Source organism: Lonchura striata, chromosome 19, assembly GCF_050655825.1.
Source record: "Lonchura striata isolate lonStrDom1 chromosome 19, ASM5065582v1, whole genome shotgun sequence".
Classification (NCBI taxonomy): Eukaryota; Metazoa; Chordata; class Aves; order Passeriformes; family Estrildidae; genus Lonchura; species Lonchura striata.
This window is the reverse complement of record NC_140721.1, coordinates 4,419,350-4,436,352: the sequence shown is the minus strand read 5'-3', so window position 1 is coordinate 4,436,352 and position 17,003 is coordinate 4,419,350. Positions and strand designations below refer to the sequence as shown.

The following is a 17,003-nucleotide window of genomic DNA, read 5'->3' as shown; positions in this document are numbered from 1 at the left end:
AAAAGACGAAAATTAAAAATCTTTAGTAACACAATTTCTCTTTATTCTCTGACATCAATATTTGCTGATAAGGAGGAAGAGAACTACAGAGAGGAGTCGGATCCACGGACAAGGGCATCAGAACCCCAGTCTCCTCCCCAAGTATCTCGCCACAAGTCTCATTATCGCAACCGAGAGCACTTTGCTACCATACGCACAGCGTCGCTGGTACGTGGAGGCTTGGTTTGGGAAGAGCTCTGCAGGAGGGGATGCTCTGAACACAGCTCTGTAGAACTTCTCAGAGCTTTCAGAATACCACCACAATACGAGCTATCTTCATTGACTGAGATACTGAAATAATTTAGCATCACTTAATAAAAGCTTTAGTTAGATACCTAGGCAAATGTAATTTGTGTATATTAAATATTTTAAGTCTCAAATCCAATGTGTTCCATGGAATATAGGAAAGCATTTATAATAATAAGCTGGTTTTTATTTTCATATGCATATTATGAATATTTGTGGGTGTGTGTATGTATCCACCCTCATTGTATTAGGCTAAAAGGCCGTTATTTAGTACCAGCTTTTTAACAATTGTACTGTTTTTCTGCTGGAGCCCATGTGAGCTTATCTCCTACAGCAGAATTGAGTTTTTAATCTGCTCTGCTGCCATTAGGATGTGTGCTTTTCTTTACAACAAAAATCATATTTCTTAACTAAATCGTTTTCTTTTGTGAAGACTGTTGAAAAGCAGATTAAGCAGCATTAACTTCCTCTGGCCCGATGTGGTTATCTTCCTAGGTGACAAGGCAAATGCAGGAACATGAGCAAGACTCTGAGCTCCGAGAGCAGATGTCTGGCTACAAACGTATGAGAAGACAGCACCAGAAGCAACTGATGGCATTAGAGAATAAACTGAAGGCAGAGATGGATGAGCACCGCCTCAGGTTGGACAAAGATCTCGAAACACAGCGTAACAATTTTGCTGCAGAAATGGAAAAGCTAATTAAAAAGCACCAAGCAGCCATGGAAAAAGAGGTAGGAGGTTATGGTTTATCAGACCAACCCGTGTTTGTTAATTACATTGAATTGTCCACTTCCCCTTACTGATGCAAAGATGACAGTGTGGACTCTGAGATGTCTTGTTTTCAGAAGCTGAGCAAATTGCTAATTAGAAAAAGGTGAATACATCACCTCCTTACACTAAGGGGTTATGTAACTAGAGAAAAGGTATGTCCTTCACAGCAGTGGGTTATACTGAATGTTAGAATCCTGACTCCAGAAAAAATACTGAGGGCTTTCCTCTCTCTTGCCATGTCTATTCTGTCAATAATTGCCTGCCATTGAGTGTTGTGGAGGCAGATTAGCCTGCAGAGAAATGTACCAGCTACACTTAAATGTTCACTGTCTAGTTGTGTATGGATATGGGGGGGCTGTGCTTTTAAATAATTGATAATGAAGTGGTGCTGCCTACAGCAATTATTATTGATTTTTGTTCATCTCTGATCTCTCAGTGGAATGCTGAGGATATAGTTTATCATAAAGCTTTGACTTTTTTAAGCAAGATTAGCTGAACAATAGGGCTGAGGGAATGTGGCAGTGGAGGAGGACTCTGCTGGGTGCCTTGATGGGATGGGAAATGAGGAGAGAGTGAGGACGAGCTCCTCTGACTTGGACTTGTCCAGAGGTGTGGTGAATATTGTAGTGACTGCCATGAGTTCTGGGTCTTGAGACTGAAATTGGACATGAGCTATAATCCATTGGGACTCAGACTGACTTGCTGCTGGATTTGCTGTAGGCTAAAGTGATGGCAAATGAAGAGAAGAAGTTCCAGCAGCATATTCAGGCCCAACAGAAAAAAGAATTGAACAGTTTCCTGGAGTCCCAGAAGAGAGAATATAAACTCCGTAAAGAGCAGCTGAAAGAGGTAACTCTTCTCCAATGAGAAGTCTGTGATACAGTGTGAGAGTAGTGAACATGTGAAAATAAGTGACACTGCACCACAGATCTTCCACAGGATTGCAGCAAGTTCTGCATTTCATGAGCAGAGTCCTGTGTGTACTATATTTGTTTCATATCTATGACCTTTGAGTAAGAAAAATTTTTTTTTTAGTTAGTTCTTGGTAACTGTGTGTTTATCTTGTGAAAGTACAAACTTCTCCATTGTTAAATACTGCTTTTTAGCCAGAAACATGCAAATTTGGCAATCCCAAGGCACGAGAAAAGTTTACGAAAGGTCATGAAGATTTTTCTCACACATTGTTGCAGGTAGTGGCCATTCCGTGCAGCAGTTAGTGAAATTTCTTATCACTTAATGATATTCCTGTACAGGAGCAAGAGAACAGAGCAGTAAAGATGATCTGCATTTTTTGTAAGGAAAATACCTGTAAAGCACTATTAATTTTAATGGAGAAAGCTGTGTAATTATTTAATAATCATTGCATTTTAGTGAAAATCAAGTTCTGTGAAGTGCAGAGAAACTGTAGAATCAAACTTCCTGATTCTTTTTGTGGAGTGACTGAAACCTTAAGCACTATAAATAATTTTTTTGAAAGAACCATTTAATGCTCAACCATACACTTCTGTGACACAACTTTGGAACTTGCTCCAAAGGGAAATATCCCAAACATAGGCATTTCCCAGGAGAAAAAAAGGGCTGAAGAGCAGCAGAGCCAAGAAAGATCTAACAAAAAATACAGTAGCGTGGGCTCTTTATAATAACATAGAATCTTTCTCTAAGTGGGCAGTAGATCACAGAGCACCAAGGAACACTGATGAAATACAGAGGAGTTCTGTCTTATACTTCAGTTGAAATGTATCACAACAAGTCTTAATTACTGCATGGGCATCTCTAGTATGCAATTCAAGCAAGCACAGTCTTTTGCCAAAGATACTTTATGCTGTGTAGTACAAATGTGGAAACTCATTTTAAGTTTTACCTGTGAACTTTGTTACATTGTTTTTGTGAGTTACGGCATCTCAGTGAGCAGCTCTGCCTTGATGAGTTACTGTAAAATGGGGATGTGCTCTGATCAAGCAAGACACAAAAGAAATTCTGATGTGCTTCATGTGTCTGGAGTTCTGTTTGAACAACAGGACATGAACACGTTTCTTCTCTTAAGTCCTTTGGAAACCTGTAAAAATTGTTTACCAGGCGGCATGGCAGTACCTCCAAGTGTTTTCAGTGGCAACTTCTCATTTTGAAATTTTCAGCTGATATGTAGGTCTGGAAACTGTGGACATAAACCAGTATTTTGGCCAGTGGTAAAAAAATCAAAAAAAAAAACTGTAGTTGAATCTGTTTCACTGTGATTTGTCTCCTGGTATTTCCTTCTTGTTACTTATGTGATATGATGCATTTTGAAGAGGCTGAGATGGCACCAACCTTGAGAAGAGCGAGTAGAACATAGTGCAGTAGTTTATTAGTCAGATCTGTTCAGTTCATGGCCAAAGAACTTAATGTAACTATTCCACAATTAATCACCTTGTGATTATTAGGAGCTGAATGAAAACCAGAGCACTCCAAAGAAGGAGAAGCAGGAGTGGCTCTCTAAGCAGAAGGAGAACATCCAGCATTTCCAGGCAGAAGAAGAGGCCAACTTACTGAGGCGTCAGAGGCAGTACTTGGAGCTGGAGTGCCGACGCTTCAAGAGACGGATGCTCCTGGGCCGCCATAACCTGGAGCAGGACCTGGTTCGGGAGGTAAGGGAACAGGCAGAGATGAGGCCTGGATGCAGCTGTGTGAAGTGCATCTCACAGGAGCACCTGCAATCCAACTCAAATCAAGCACATCCAAAGTGTTCTGGTAGAACAATGGTTGGATGCTTTGCAGTGCCATCTGGTAGTCCCTGAGACGTCCAATGTACAGATTAATGTCCTATTGCAGGAGAATCTTTAGGTCCAAAAAGTCATCAGACACAACAGTTAACAGAAAATGCTTACTGTGAATCCTGTTGAGCATCTAGAACAGGAAGGAGAAAAGTGAAATGAGGAAGGAAAAATTACCGGTGGCGTTGCTGTCTGATGCTGATAAGACCAAGAAATTCTGTGGTCTGTCCTCAGATGCCTTGGAAAGAGAAATGCCCTTGTGAACAAAGCAAAATGTCACTTTGTCAACGGAAATCCAAGTAAGTACAAAGAACCTAATAACTCCCTCTGTCCTCCTGCTAGGAGCTAAACAAAAGGCAGACACAGAAGGACCTGGAGCACGCCATGCTGCTGCGTCAGCACGAGTCCATGCAGGAGCTGGAGTTCCGCCATCTCAGCACCATCCAGAAGATGCGCTGCGAGCTGATCCGGCTCCAGCACCAGACCGAGCTCACCAACCAGCTGGAGTACAACAAGCGCCGGGAGCGGGAGCTGCGGCGCAAGCACGTCATGGAGGTCCGGCAGCAGCCCAAGAGCCTGAAGGTACTAAGAGATGTAGGAGCTCTGAAGGTACTAAGGGATGTAGGAGCTCTGAAGGTACTAAGGGATGTAGGAGCCCTGAAGGTACTAAGAGATGTAGGAGCTCTGAAGGTACTAAGGGATGTAGGAGCTCTGAAGGTACTAAGGGATGTAGGAGCTCCCTTAGGTTAAAAGGTTAAAAGGTGCAAGCTGGTGGTAGTGGAAACATGGTCCATGGAAAAGCCCTTTTACAGTGCAGGCAAGGCCAAGGTGATTTGAAGCTCATTAACTTGAAGAGCACCATAGCGGTGATCAGCTTACAGGATATTGCAGGCAGGCCACAGCAGCACTAGTCCCTCCTCTTCTTTGAAAAGCTCTTCTCAGTAATGTCCCTTCCTTTCTGGTGTAGTTTTAAATGCATTTAATATTTGCAGTGTGCTTTTTTTTCCTCCTCCTACACCATTTTCTGATCCTTCTCTCCCCCATATACAAAAATAAAATCAGTATTTCTGTAATGAAGCAGTGTATTTTAAAAACAAAACCCAAAAGCTTTGTGTTGCTGTGTGTATCAAAATGAACTTCACTCTCAGTCTTGGCTAACTCACCTGGTTAGTGTTTTTCTATTAAAGCTGGCATGGTGGCAAGTGGGGAGGGGGAAGAGAGAGACACCAGCCAAGTGCAGTGTCCTCAGGAAGCTCCTGGCACTGACCTTTGCTGTTTGTCTCTCCTGGGTTTTTCATGCTGCCCTTGTAGCTCTGGTGGCTGACCAGAATTATGGGGCCTCTGTGATTGAGGCTTTTAGTGTTTTTGTTTAAGCCTTCACTTCATCCAAAGTCCAGTGGTTTATTTTGAAGTGTCTGAGAAGGGTGTATAAGGCCTTTCACAAAGCTGCCTGGTACATTTCCTTTGAGGAGGCAGACTTCTTCTCTCCACCCAGTGTTCAGCTGTGCCAGTAACAAAATGAGTGCATGGCATACTGAGCATGGGGTTTCTTTGTTGTTCTTCATCTTTCCTCTTCATGATATTTTCCATCTGACTTAGTTTTCACCACCTGCAAGTTATCTTCTTACAGAGAAAATAACCAACTTGAAAACACAACTTCAGAAAAGAAAAAATGATACCTGATTTGTCATTATTAGAATAATATTAAAGAGTGAAAACCTGGCTTGTGAGAACAAGGGACCATCTGATCACTGTTGAGAATCTCCAAGGATATAGTGTATAAATAGCAGATGACTTCACAGGGAAGCTGTGCTGCACTCTGAGCTGAATAAAACTGAAGCAGCTGTATTAGGTTGATCCTTCTGAGATTAGCATGAATGAGTTCTGCCTCCCCAAGGTGACGTGGTGCAAACAGGAGTGGGCAGCAGGATCTGTGATGCTTCTGTGCTGCAGGGGCTTGGCTGCCCTCTCACCTCTGCAAGACTCTCCAGCCCCTTCCCTTTTCCAGGGAGGAGAGGGCTGGAGCCTTTTGCAGGGAGCATGGAAAGCTTGCACTTTGCTTTGCATGGCTGTTCTGTGATTAGTGAAGGATTTCAGGCTTGAGCTGTCAGTCCTGCACCTTTGCGTACACGCAGTGCTAACAGTGCAGCCCGTGGACAACCGTTGGGTTTGTAGCACAATCCCCTCTTTATCGAGGCTGTTCTCTAGCATTAACTCCTTCTCCTGCCTCTGACTAATGCAGGCAAGTATTTTTAATTGAATAGATAATTTGACCATTTGTTCAGTTTCTCTCCCCAGCAACGTTTTCCCTCAAGGGCACATTTCAGGCTTTCCCTTTGTTATTTAGTGAGGCCCTTTGTCCTGGAAGCAGGTTTTTAACGGTCAGTGTCTGTTCTATGACAGCACCAGAAGGACCCATAACTAGAATTCACCCTTCAGTGAAAACGGCTGTTATTATTTCGAGTGTGTTAATTGTGATGCAAATACCCTCTTGCTGGTATTTCACAATACTAGGTCAAAATGATCTTGTCAGAAGTCTGACTGGAAATCTTACCCCTCCCTTCTGTTTCCTGTTGTTAAAGCCTTTGGATTGGGAGCCTGTAAACAGTCTGATGTCCAAGCAAGACTTCACAAAAAATGAGGACAAAATAGGTTGATAGTGCTTTCCTGTGACCAGATCCCTGATGGGAATGTGTAACCTGCTAACACTTCCCTTAAGAGCAGTGAGAAACAGCTGTAAAGGTTTCCTGGAAGGAAATAACTTTCTGTGAAATTTAGAAAGGTTAAAAGCGATGCATTCCTCTTCATGACACATGCTTTGATTTGAATGAAACCCATCTTTGTCCTGTTCTCTGCATCAGGTTAGCAAAGTGTTACTGTTTTATGCAGCAAAATGTGCTTGGGCTGGGTGTGTTGTCTGATCCCACTGCACCTTTTGTGGTGGCTGCAAGTGCTGTGCTTATCACCTGCCCTGCTGAGCCCTGAGTTAGCGCCAGGAGCAGGGAGTGGAGGGGCTGATTTGGCCATGCACAGAGATCTGCCTCACTGGTTCAGATCCCAGAGCTCTTCCAACTTACTCTAACAGGAGTCTGGTCCTGTGCTCTGTTTGTGTCTCTAGTGCTTCAGTATTTGGCATGGTGCCTAACAATGAGAAGCCCCTCATGTATGATTTTAGTGATTTGTGTTTATTTATTTATTTATTTGTTTATTCTTACCATGGTGAACTTGACCATCTGTCAATTAACCATCATCATTCATCACATCTGGGTTTTGCTTTGTTAGTAGTATCCCTGCCAGCCATCCCATAGAAAGGTACAGAGAACCCTAGAACACCCTCCTTTTCAGGATCTTGAAACACTTAGCAGATGTTAAGTCTCACAAGCTGCTCTCAAGGCAGGTAAAAGGAAAAAAAGTAATTTCTTCAAGGTCATAGAGCAAAGCTGGATCCCAATATCTTTTCCGGGATTGGTGTCCCCCAACCCTGTGAATCACAGCTATGTCTCTAAACAATACAGAGATGTTAGCAAGTGCAAAGGGAGGAAAACTCCATTTCCAGTAAGCCTCCAGTGAGAATGGGGAATTGTTTTGTTTGCTAGACCAACACAATATACTGTTTTGTGGTGTACATTTAAAACATCTAGTCTTTTTTGGGTTTCTTTATGAAAACCAGGCTCATAAAATCCAGGGTTAGAACACATCTTATATTCATCAAACCCTCAATGGAAAAAGCATTGCTCTTTTTTCCTGTCCTTTCCCATACACCAGATCTGCTTCTTTTCACAACATTAAGTGCTGTTCATATATATGTGCCATACAACCACAGTCATGTAAGTATGGCTTTTGGTGCTAACAAATATTAGTCCTGTCCCTCAAGAACTTTTCTTGAAAAGCAACACCCAGGACTGGATTCAGTCCAGTGACAAATGTGAGGCTCTTTGTTCAGAGACAGCTGTATTTAGGCTGGAGCTTTGTTATAAAAGTGTCTGTATTGTAATTGTTTTGCACAGTAGCAGTGTCAAAGCAGCTGCAGCAATAGTCATTGCCTCTTGTGTATTTTGCTTCCCTCCTTGCACTGTAGATGTTAATATACATTTGTGGATTCTTGAACTCATATCCTTAATGTAATCCTAAATATCCATTTGAATGGATATTTTGCTCATTTGAAACATGCTGGTTTTTTCTTTGTGTCCCCTCCATCTTTCCAGTCAAAAGAACTACAGATAAAGAAGCAGTTTCAGGATACATGCAAGATCCAAACCAGACAGTACAAAGCACTGAGAAACCATCTGCTGGAGACCACGCCAAAGAGTGAACATAAAGCTGTCCTCAAACGGCTCAAGGAGGAGCAGACCCGGAAGCTGGCTATCCTGGCTGAGCAGTATGATCACAGCATTAATGAAATGCTCTCTACACAAGCTGTGAGTCGCCTCCGAGGGACCCAGGGTTCCTCAGCCAAAGAGGGATGTTTGCATTTTAACCTCTCTGTATCCTGACAGCAGGCTTTCTGCTTCCTTGCTGCACATGCCATTCCCTGCACAGTCCTTCCTCTGTGTTCAGAAAGCAGAGTTCAAACGCAGAGGAAAGACCTACCACCCCCTCCAGGCAGGCTGAAGCTGAAGCTGCTGTTGTAGAGATGCAAAGTGATGCATCTGTGTGACCAGTGGACTGCTTTTGCATGAAATGTGGCAACATAAACATCCCTGTTAGAGCATCATTGCATAGTATGCAACTGGCTGTCTTAACTCATTTAGATTTTGATTTGTTGATGATACCAACCCAAGCATGTCCCACCAGTGGAAGATGCTCATTGAGTCATGGAGGAGGAGTCCACAGTTTTGACTGTAAATCTGAGGTCAAAGTGTTGTGAAAATTCTCTGATTCCTTCTTTAAGAGATTCCTTCTTTAAGGAATGACCACATGAGCAATGCTTCAAATCCTTGCTACAGCTTAATGTGCACTTTTCTTTGCAATTCTTGCATATCATCCTGCTCACATCACTTTGTACACAAATTTAACACTGTGAGGCAGGGTAGCTGGCTTCATTTATGACGGGAAGGTTAAAAGTTCAGTATCGTGTTGCTTTTAGGTTTATTTCATTATATCCTCGTGCCCAAAGTCCTGCATTGGCAGGGCTCTGGACTTAAGTCTCCTGGGTGTAGAGGTAATTGGTTAATCCAGTTGAATAGAGCAAGAGAGCTTCTCTTTGCCTCTAGCGAAAGGAGAGTTGAGGATGTTTGCACCTCCAGCAGTCTGGTCTCTGCAGTGTGGATCGTGGTTCCTGAGGCGCCACTGCTCATCAGCATCACTTGCATCAGTGCTGTGGGCTCACTGTCACCAGTCTTTGTCACTATAGGTCCTCTGTTCAGCGAAGCGAAGTACAATAGAGACCAATTGTATTGCTAAGAAAACAATGTCCCAGCCCATTCTCCCCCTCACCGCGGTCCTCCCCTGGAGTGTCAGCAGTGGTTACCCCATGGTGAAACGTCTCTATTGTCTGTCTTTCCCAGCTGCGTTTGGATGAGGCACAGGAAGCAGAGTGCCAGGTTTTGAAGATGCAGCTGCAGCAAGAATTGGAGCTGCTGAACGCATATCAGAGTAAAATCAAGATGCAGGCAGAAGCCCAGCATGATCGGGAGCTGCGTGATCTTGAGCAGAGGGTGTCCCTCCGCCGGGCCCTCCTGGAGCAGAAGGTAAAGTGGGCATGAGAGCATCCTAAGCACACTCCATATTTCACTGATAAGTGGATCTTAAATTCCACTTATCAGTGAAAGATAAACTGCTCTTACTTTGCTGTATATAGTAACACAAATCATTTGGGTGTTTGTCTCTCTGGGGTTGAAAGCTCAGTGACACATAGACTAAACTTTCTGCCAGCTCAGCCCTCCTGTGTGAGCAGCTTCTGGCTGGGATAGAGCTGCCTGAAGTGTGCCAGAGGGGGTTGTACCTCTCTGGGCAGAAGGGAAAGAGAATTGTTCTCTCTGTCTCTGAGCTGGACATTGGTTTCCCTGGCCCATCAGAGAGCAGACAGTAACAACCTAAGGCTGGGGGCTGCAGTTTCCCTATGAAATTACGTGTCCTACAAGCAAACTCAAGTAGCCAAAGCCACAGGTATGGTGCATCTCCTTCTCCCCAGATCTCAGCTGGTACTTGGCTACATGTTTTCAGGTGGTGCTTATTGAAATTTGCTTTTATGTGCAGTACTGGATGTGTGTGTGTAGAATTGTGAGGGGCCTACACAGACCAAGGGAACGGAAATGCACCAAAAACTGGTGCAAGGAGATAAACTGTCAGCCCTCCTCCTGCAGTTGTTTTCCCTTTGGACTTGCCCTGTGGGTGTCAGCCACTGCCATTCACACAACATTTCCCAGTTTTGTTCATCAGTGTGTCATAAATTAGGGCAATCACTCTGTGGCCTCGAGGCTCTTTACACTGAAATTCTTCCAGGGGCTAATGGATGGATGCTGGGATAGTCCACAGAGCACTGCTCCACCTCACGGCCAGCTGAGGGAGCACCCCCAAGGAAGCAGCACACCCCTGCTGGGCTTTGGTCTCTGCAAGGAGGCAATTGCTCTCAGAAAATAGATTCATTTATGAAAGCAGAGTTCCTGTGTGTCATTTGTGTGCAGTAGCTGTCTTTAGACGCCACTGCTAGTTATTTTGGTCCCAGCTCCCGTCACAGCCTGGCACAGTATGGATTTATCTGGAGGTGCATTGCCCTCTGGTGGCATGAGCTGCTTGGGGAGGAAGTGCCACAGTGAGCCAGTGCTCCCTGCTCTGTGGGAGCAGCATATATTGCAGATAGTGTTAGAAGCTGCAGTGAGGCCAGTGACTCAAAGAAACCCACATCAACCAATGATGTTGTAGAAGTCTTCCATTGTGTGCCACAATTGAAGTCCCTGTGCACAGAAAACCCCCTGTAAAGGATTTGGCATCAGTAATGGGGATAGGAGGCTTACCAATACGATTTCATAGAGAGAAAAATGGATAAAAATACCACCTAGCATAATTTTCTATATGTTTGTGTCCCTCTATTGCCTTAAAATAGCAAAAAAATTGATGGTGCTTCAGCTTTCATAAGTTCCTGTAGCAATATGTGCAGTCTTGGCACATGAAAATCACAGGTCATGCACCAGCAGTGAGACCTTGGTGGGGTTCCAGTCACTTGGCAGTGACTCAAGGGCAAACATGTGGGTCCAGAGGCAGACACATCATTCTTTTGCAGGGGTATTTTTTGGGAGGAGAGGTGATGTTCTGTTTTTGTAAGAACTAAGAGTTGCAAGTTTTCTGGTGTGGGTCCCTCAGCGATGTCACCTGGTGTTTGCTGGCATGTGCTAACTGAAGCTGGCAGCCAGAGAAAGGGCAGGTATGTGCACAAGATGAATGTCTGCATTTATATGCAGAAATAAATGTGTAGCCTGTGGCAAAGTCAGTCCCTGGTGTTCAGTAATAAACCAGATTCCAGAAGTTAGTGTATGCATAGAAATCTGGTTCCTCTTCAGCAGGCTGCCCTTTACTTTTGGTGGTGCCCCTCACCAGAGCATGTGTGTCATGTCCAACCCTGGAGTAAGGAGGGAGTAGCCAAGCCCCATTGATGTGAAATGTTGTTTGTATTGCACAAGCAATGAGCATGTCCCAAGAGTGTCTTTAAAAGAGTTCAGATTTAGTAATTTCCTTCCCACATGCCTCAGACACTTCATTTTCAGAGTGGTTTCAGTGATGTCACTTTAACAAAGTGTCAGGCCTTTCAGTGCAGTTCAGTTGCACCAAGTCCTGTGTGTTACACTGTCACTGAGACTGAAAATGGTGACATGCTGAAGACATTGAGAAAGGAGGATTCTACTTAGATAGCAGGACAGGAAAAAAACAAGTAGAGCATTTTAAAGAGCTAATGTTAGAGAAGGCACCTTCTTCCTCTGCTGCCTTTGTGGCTTTCAGCAGGAATAGTGAGCAGGGCTGCTCAGTGCACAGTCTGTCACTCACCTAGAGTAACAGGCAAGTGGAGAAGGAGTTTCTGAAAGCCCCAAATGGCTCAGGAGATGACTCATGCTGGAGCAGATTGTTTCCTCAATTCCAGATGAAATTGCTTTGCATATTCCCTGACTCAGGCAAGAGAGTGCTTACAAGTACAAGGCTCTGCCTGGTGCCTTCAGCACAGACCCAGATAACACCTCTTGGCCATGTTGCTGCTGACAGCAGGGAGATGCCAGTGAGCTGTGCTGAAAGTCTTGGCTCCTGCTTTTTTCCCATTTGGTCTTTTTCACTGAGGCCAAAAGAAGCTTTTTCAGTGCTGGCAAGAAGATAATGGGTTTTGGTTCTCCACCTGACTGCAGAGATTTCAATAAGAAAGGCTTTCATCCCTGTCTGATGTGTGTCAGGAGGCCATAGTCCTGTGTTTTCAGTACTTAATAGTGCTGATCCCAGGGCCCCTACCAAAGTAGTCTTGGAAACCAATTTGGAACAGTGTTATGGTGGAGAAATTGGAGTTGCCAGCTTGCATATCATCTAGCTAATAATCTGCCACACAACTCAAACAGCACTGCCTATGTCCTTCAGCCACACACCCTGGAAAAAGTACCAGGGCAGTGAAATATGAGAAAACCAAATCAGGAAAGGGGTAGATAGGAGGTGATAAATACATGAGCTAAGAAAATCTGGCCAGTGAACATTAGAGAGGAAGCTGAATGTGGGCTTGTGCCTTGAATCCTAGAGAAAACAGCAGTCATTATCATAATCATCATTAGATTCAGCTACAGTGAAGGTCACCATAAACTGTTTTGGCAGACTGTACCTGAAGGTGCTTTCCCAGTGGGCGTCTATGGAAGCTGTAGACTTTGCTGTATCTCAGAAGATTAATCTATGTCAAGGTCTTGGTATCAGTGCAGACTTTAGATTTGCATCCCTCAAATTTCATGTATTCACCAAGGAACAGGAATAAACACCCTCCAACTGGTGTTCACCATGCTTTGGCCTGTGTGGGTCTTTGAGACTTAACCCTTAAAAAATCCACCCTTTTATATTCAGAACAGACTGTGTGTCCATGGACATCTGATCTAGAGCTAGTTTCCTGCACAAATGCAGGGAAAAGTCCCTCAGTAGCTGTTAGAGGTCCTCCAGAGGCTGTGCCAGTCCTGCTGCTACAGACTGTCTTTTTTTCCTTCCTAGATTGAGGAGGAGATGCTGGCGTTGCAGAACGAGCGCACCGAGCGGATACGAAGCCTGCTGGAGCGTCAAGCTCGCGAGATCGAAGCCTTTGACTCAGAAAGCATGAGGCTAGGTTTTAGTAATATGGTTCTTTCTAATCTCTCCCCCGAGGCGTTCAGCCACAGCTACCCGGGAGCTTCTGGCTGGTCCCACAATCCTACTGGGGGTGCAGGACCTCACTGGGGTCATCCCATGGGTGGCCCACCGCAAGCTTGGGGCCATCCAATGCAAGGTGGACCTCAGCCATGGGGTCACCCCTCGGGGCCCATGCAGGGGGTACCTCGAAGTAGTGCTATAGGGGTCCGCAACAGCCCCCAGGCTCTGAGGCGGACAGCTTCTGGGGGACGGACGGAGCAGGGCATGAGCAGGAGCACAAGTGTTACTTCACAAATATCCAATGGTTCACACATGTCTTATACATAACTTAAACAATAACTGAGGGTGGCAATTCCACTGGAGCTGTCTGCCAACAGAAACTGCCTACAGACACCAGCCCAGCAGCCTCCTCAGTGCGGTGCTGACGTGTGGAAGCTGGGTGCACATGGAATATTGTATTCATTTTGTAAAGCATTACGTTTTGTGTTTACTAACTGGGATGTCATAGTATTTGGCTGCAGGGTTTTGGGGGGTGGATTTTGGGTTTTTTTTTGTTTTGTTGCTGGTTTCTTGTTTCTTTTTTTTCTTTTTTTTTTTAACTTTTTGGAGGGGTCTTGGGAGGGCATCTGAGAAATATATGCAATTAGTCAGAAGAATTGGCTGGTGGTCATGACACTGACAGGACAGAAGGGCCTCAGACTGCCCTCATCGTGCCATCCATGTAGGAAGTCTGAGGGAGAATGGAGACCTCTTCCCATGTCCGTGAATTTCGATCTGCCACCCTGCAAAAACCGGGCAAGCTGCCTTTAAACCATATCCAGGGGAGGAACAGCTGGATCTTCTGTTCCATTTTTATTGGTCATTAAATTGGATACATTTCTAGGGTATTGCCTCTGCCAGGAGGCATTTTCAAAGAGTTATAGGTGAGGAAGAAGGTGAGAAGAGAGGCCAAGAGATACCAGGGCTCTTCTGCCCAAGTGTGCGCTCCGTGTCGTGTAAGAAGTGATGTTCTCCTAGAAGGCACTGGTCAGCTTCCCGAGAACTCTGTAGGTAAATCTGTCTGGGGGGAACAGGCTAGGAATGTTTGAAATGGTCTGTCTGCTTTGGCACTCCCTGACTGTGCTGCTGGTAGCTCAGATGAGGTTGGGCGGAGGAGCGTAAGTAATGCACTTGTACAGCTAATACTGTGACATCTCATTTTAGCTAAGCATCAGAATAATTCTTGGAGCCCACCATAGTCCTTTTTGCTCCATTCAGAAATGTTTAGACTTTCAGCCAATCAGTCTCAAATGCCAGAGGTGTTTTAAAGGATGCCATAGTCACAAAATGCCATTGATCGGGTTTTTCATCATTACACTACATCCACCAATTTATTACCTATTTGGCTTGTTGCAATTTTCTGTTTACATGTAGCGTGTAGCCAACTGTTGAAATGTTTAGTTGCCATGGTGTACCAGGAGGAGCTGAGCCAATGACTCTTTCCCAGCTGATTACTAACCCACATCACCACTGTAGATCTTGCTGCATGTGAGGCTCCTTTTTTATTACTTTCATTGCTGCAATACTTCACAACTTTTACAGTCCCTTGAGATGCTGTGATATTTTGGCAGCGTATCACACCATGTGAGAAGGCACTACTTCCAGAGGGCTCACTGGAGCTGCTGTACTACTGAAAGGAAGCAAAGGAGGTTGTGAAATCTATACAGTGATAAAAGGTCAGGGAGTCTTAGAACAACTTCGTTGGCACCATGTCATCCCTTACTGCTGGGAACCAGAGATGCCCCCATGCTCTCGTGCCAGTGCCAGGACGGTCTCGGTCAGCCAGGACTGTGGGAAGAACAGGTAGATGAAGTTTGGTTTGAGGCAAAGGTTTCTGTCTTGGGGACTGACCAGCCAGGGTTCTTTGTAAATGTTTTTCCTTGCACACTAATCATCTTGAAGAAAACACTAGCTGCTAACTCTAGGATTTGCCTTTAATATGTTTATAGGGCTCAAAAGCGAGGTTTTCCGAATGTGTTTGTCCATGTGACATATTTATATAGTAAATAGTGTCTCGCTGCTGTTCAGTACCCGACAGGGCAGCGTTCTTTCGTTAGCTAAATTAACATCCACTCCCAATCCTTAACTCTCTGCCAGTGTCTGGTGAATCCAGCTGGGATTTCTAGCATTGTGATGTAGCGTATCACTCTAATTGAAGATGGAAACTCTACCAAAACATGTTTGAGCAGCCCCTTTGTAAGGAGTTTTGTTGTACTAACAGTTGACAGAAGCCTGGGAGGAGGTGTGGGTCCCATGGAGGTGCCTCTGGATGCTCCTGGGGGCATGCGGTGACTGTGAATTGTCTTGTCCTTTCCTCTGCTATGTTTTTATGTGGAATTGGATGTTTTGGGGTCAGTCTTTTGCATTGCAGTGTTGTTGAAATTAAGCAAAACTCATTTAGGAAAGGTACCTGTGTTTTCCTAGGTTTGGAAGGAGAGACAAAACCAAAATGAAAGGCCAAATTTGTATTGGGGTTCACCATGTGATTGTGGAGGGTGTGCCCAGAGCATGGTGCTAACACAGCATTTTGAGTTCAGCTCCTCAATCCCAAACAGCAGCAGCTACAGTGGGGACAGGCTATACCTGCAAGTTCAGTGGGTTCATTCTTCTGCTTCTGTTATGGTTTGAATTTGGTCAAAGTCTCTGGCTTAAATTGAGCTACTTCAACAGAATTCTCTCAACACATCTATTTGTGTAATGTCAAGCATGACTGAATGCTGAATCGAAATGATGCCTATCCCATATTGGCTTTTTTGTATTCAAAAAAAATTGTGTAGTAACCATTTTTACATGTATATCATGTGCAGACCTGGACTATTCCAACAAGTTAATATTTTAATTAAAATAGTTTGCAAAAACTGATTCAGATCAACTGGTCTAAATGTGTGTGTCGCTGTGTGTACGTGGGGGAAGAAAAGCTGTCCCAAAACTGCCTGATCTCAAGAGGAAGCACCTCATTACACAGCTGTAGCCAGAGGAACTCAGGGTCAGGCTGTACCTTGGAGGTATTTGAGGAGACCCTTGGTGTTAAGAATTTTAATGTATCTCAGGTTTATTTCTGAGATGCATGAACAACTGTGCACTAGAGAGATGCAAACACTCTCTGAATCAGTTTGCAAACTCTTATTTTAAAAAGTAAAGCATTTTAAAAAGTAAGGCAAATTGCTCCATGTTGTGCTCATTGCAGTCATGCCCTAACTTCCATTTTAAAATTACTGTAATCTGTAAATTGGAAACTACTCCAGTACCTCAGCAAAGATGTTCTCTTGCATCTCTTACATTTATATTTAACACTGGGGAGCTCTTCTGTGTGGACTACTTGCAAATTTTATTGCGGTATTTTTAAATCACCAGCTTGACCCCTGAAATCTCTTTTCTGTGGTTATTTTTCTCTCCCCTCTGCAAAGAGCTGAAGTTGTGGTGTAGCTTAGCCCAGAGATGGAAAAAACAGACTAGCCAGCATTTTTACCTCTTTCTGATTCAAATTTCCTTTGTTTTTATTTAAAATCAGTGAAAGGGACCACATTTTCCATGTTTTCCATGGTCCCAGGGAGCCAGCAGCCACCTCTCCCTTCCATGTTGAACATTACATGCTTTCTTCCTTGGATGCAGCACTGAAATGGAGGCCACAGCTCTGTTTCACCTGCATTACCTCCAAGCCTGTGAACTTCAAAGAGGTTGAACAACTAAATAAGTGGTGTGATAGCAAACTTTCCACAGAAAAGTTCCCTGCAGCCATTACTTGCCTGGCTTGGGGCCAGGCTGGCATCGCCCTGTGTCCCACCCAGCCCTCCTGCGCCAGAAGAACGGGCACTGCACACTCGCTGTGACCTGCACAGGGGTGCAGCCAGGGCAATCCT

The 17,003-nt window shown here is 44.4% G+C and overlaps 1 protein-coding gene across 3 annotated transcripts in view; it reads left to right on the top strand.

Moving 5' to 3' along the window:
* Positions 1-16,011, top strand: part of TAOK1 (TAO kinase 1) — a 63,183-nt gene extending 47,172 nt beyond the window's left edge. For 2 of the 3 annotated variants that reach the window (XM_085557329.1, XM_021550961.4), the window contains 8 exons: positions 73-207; positions 781-1,017; positions 1,778-1,906; positions 3,478-3,681; positions 4,150-4,389; positions 8,013-8,225; positions 9,315-9,497; positions 12,970-16,011. In XM_085557329.1, coding sequence (XP_085413455.1) covers positions 73-207; positions 781-1,017; positions 1,778-1,906; positions 3,478-3,681; positions 4,150-4,389; positions 8,013-8,225; positions 9,315-9,497; positions 12,970-13,431 — 1,803 coding nt within the window. In that variant the 3' untranslated portion in view covers positions 13,432-16,011. The remainder of the gene's footprint in view (positions 1-72; positions 208-780; positions 1,018-1,777; positions 1,907-3,477; positions 3,682-4,149; positions 4,390-8,012; positions 8,226-9,314; positions 9,498-12,969) is intronic. The other variant, XM_085557328.1, reaches the window with a different exon arrangement.
* Positions 16,012-17,003: the final 992 nt, after the last annotated feature.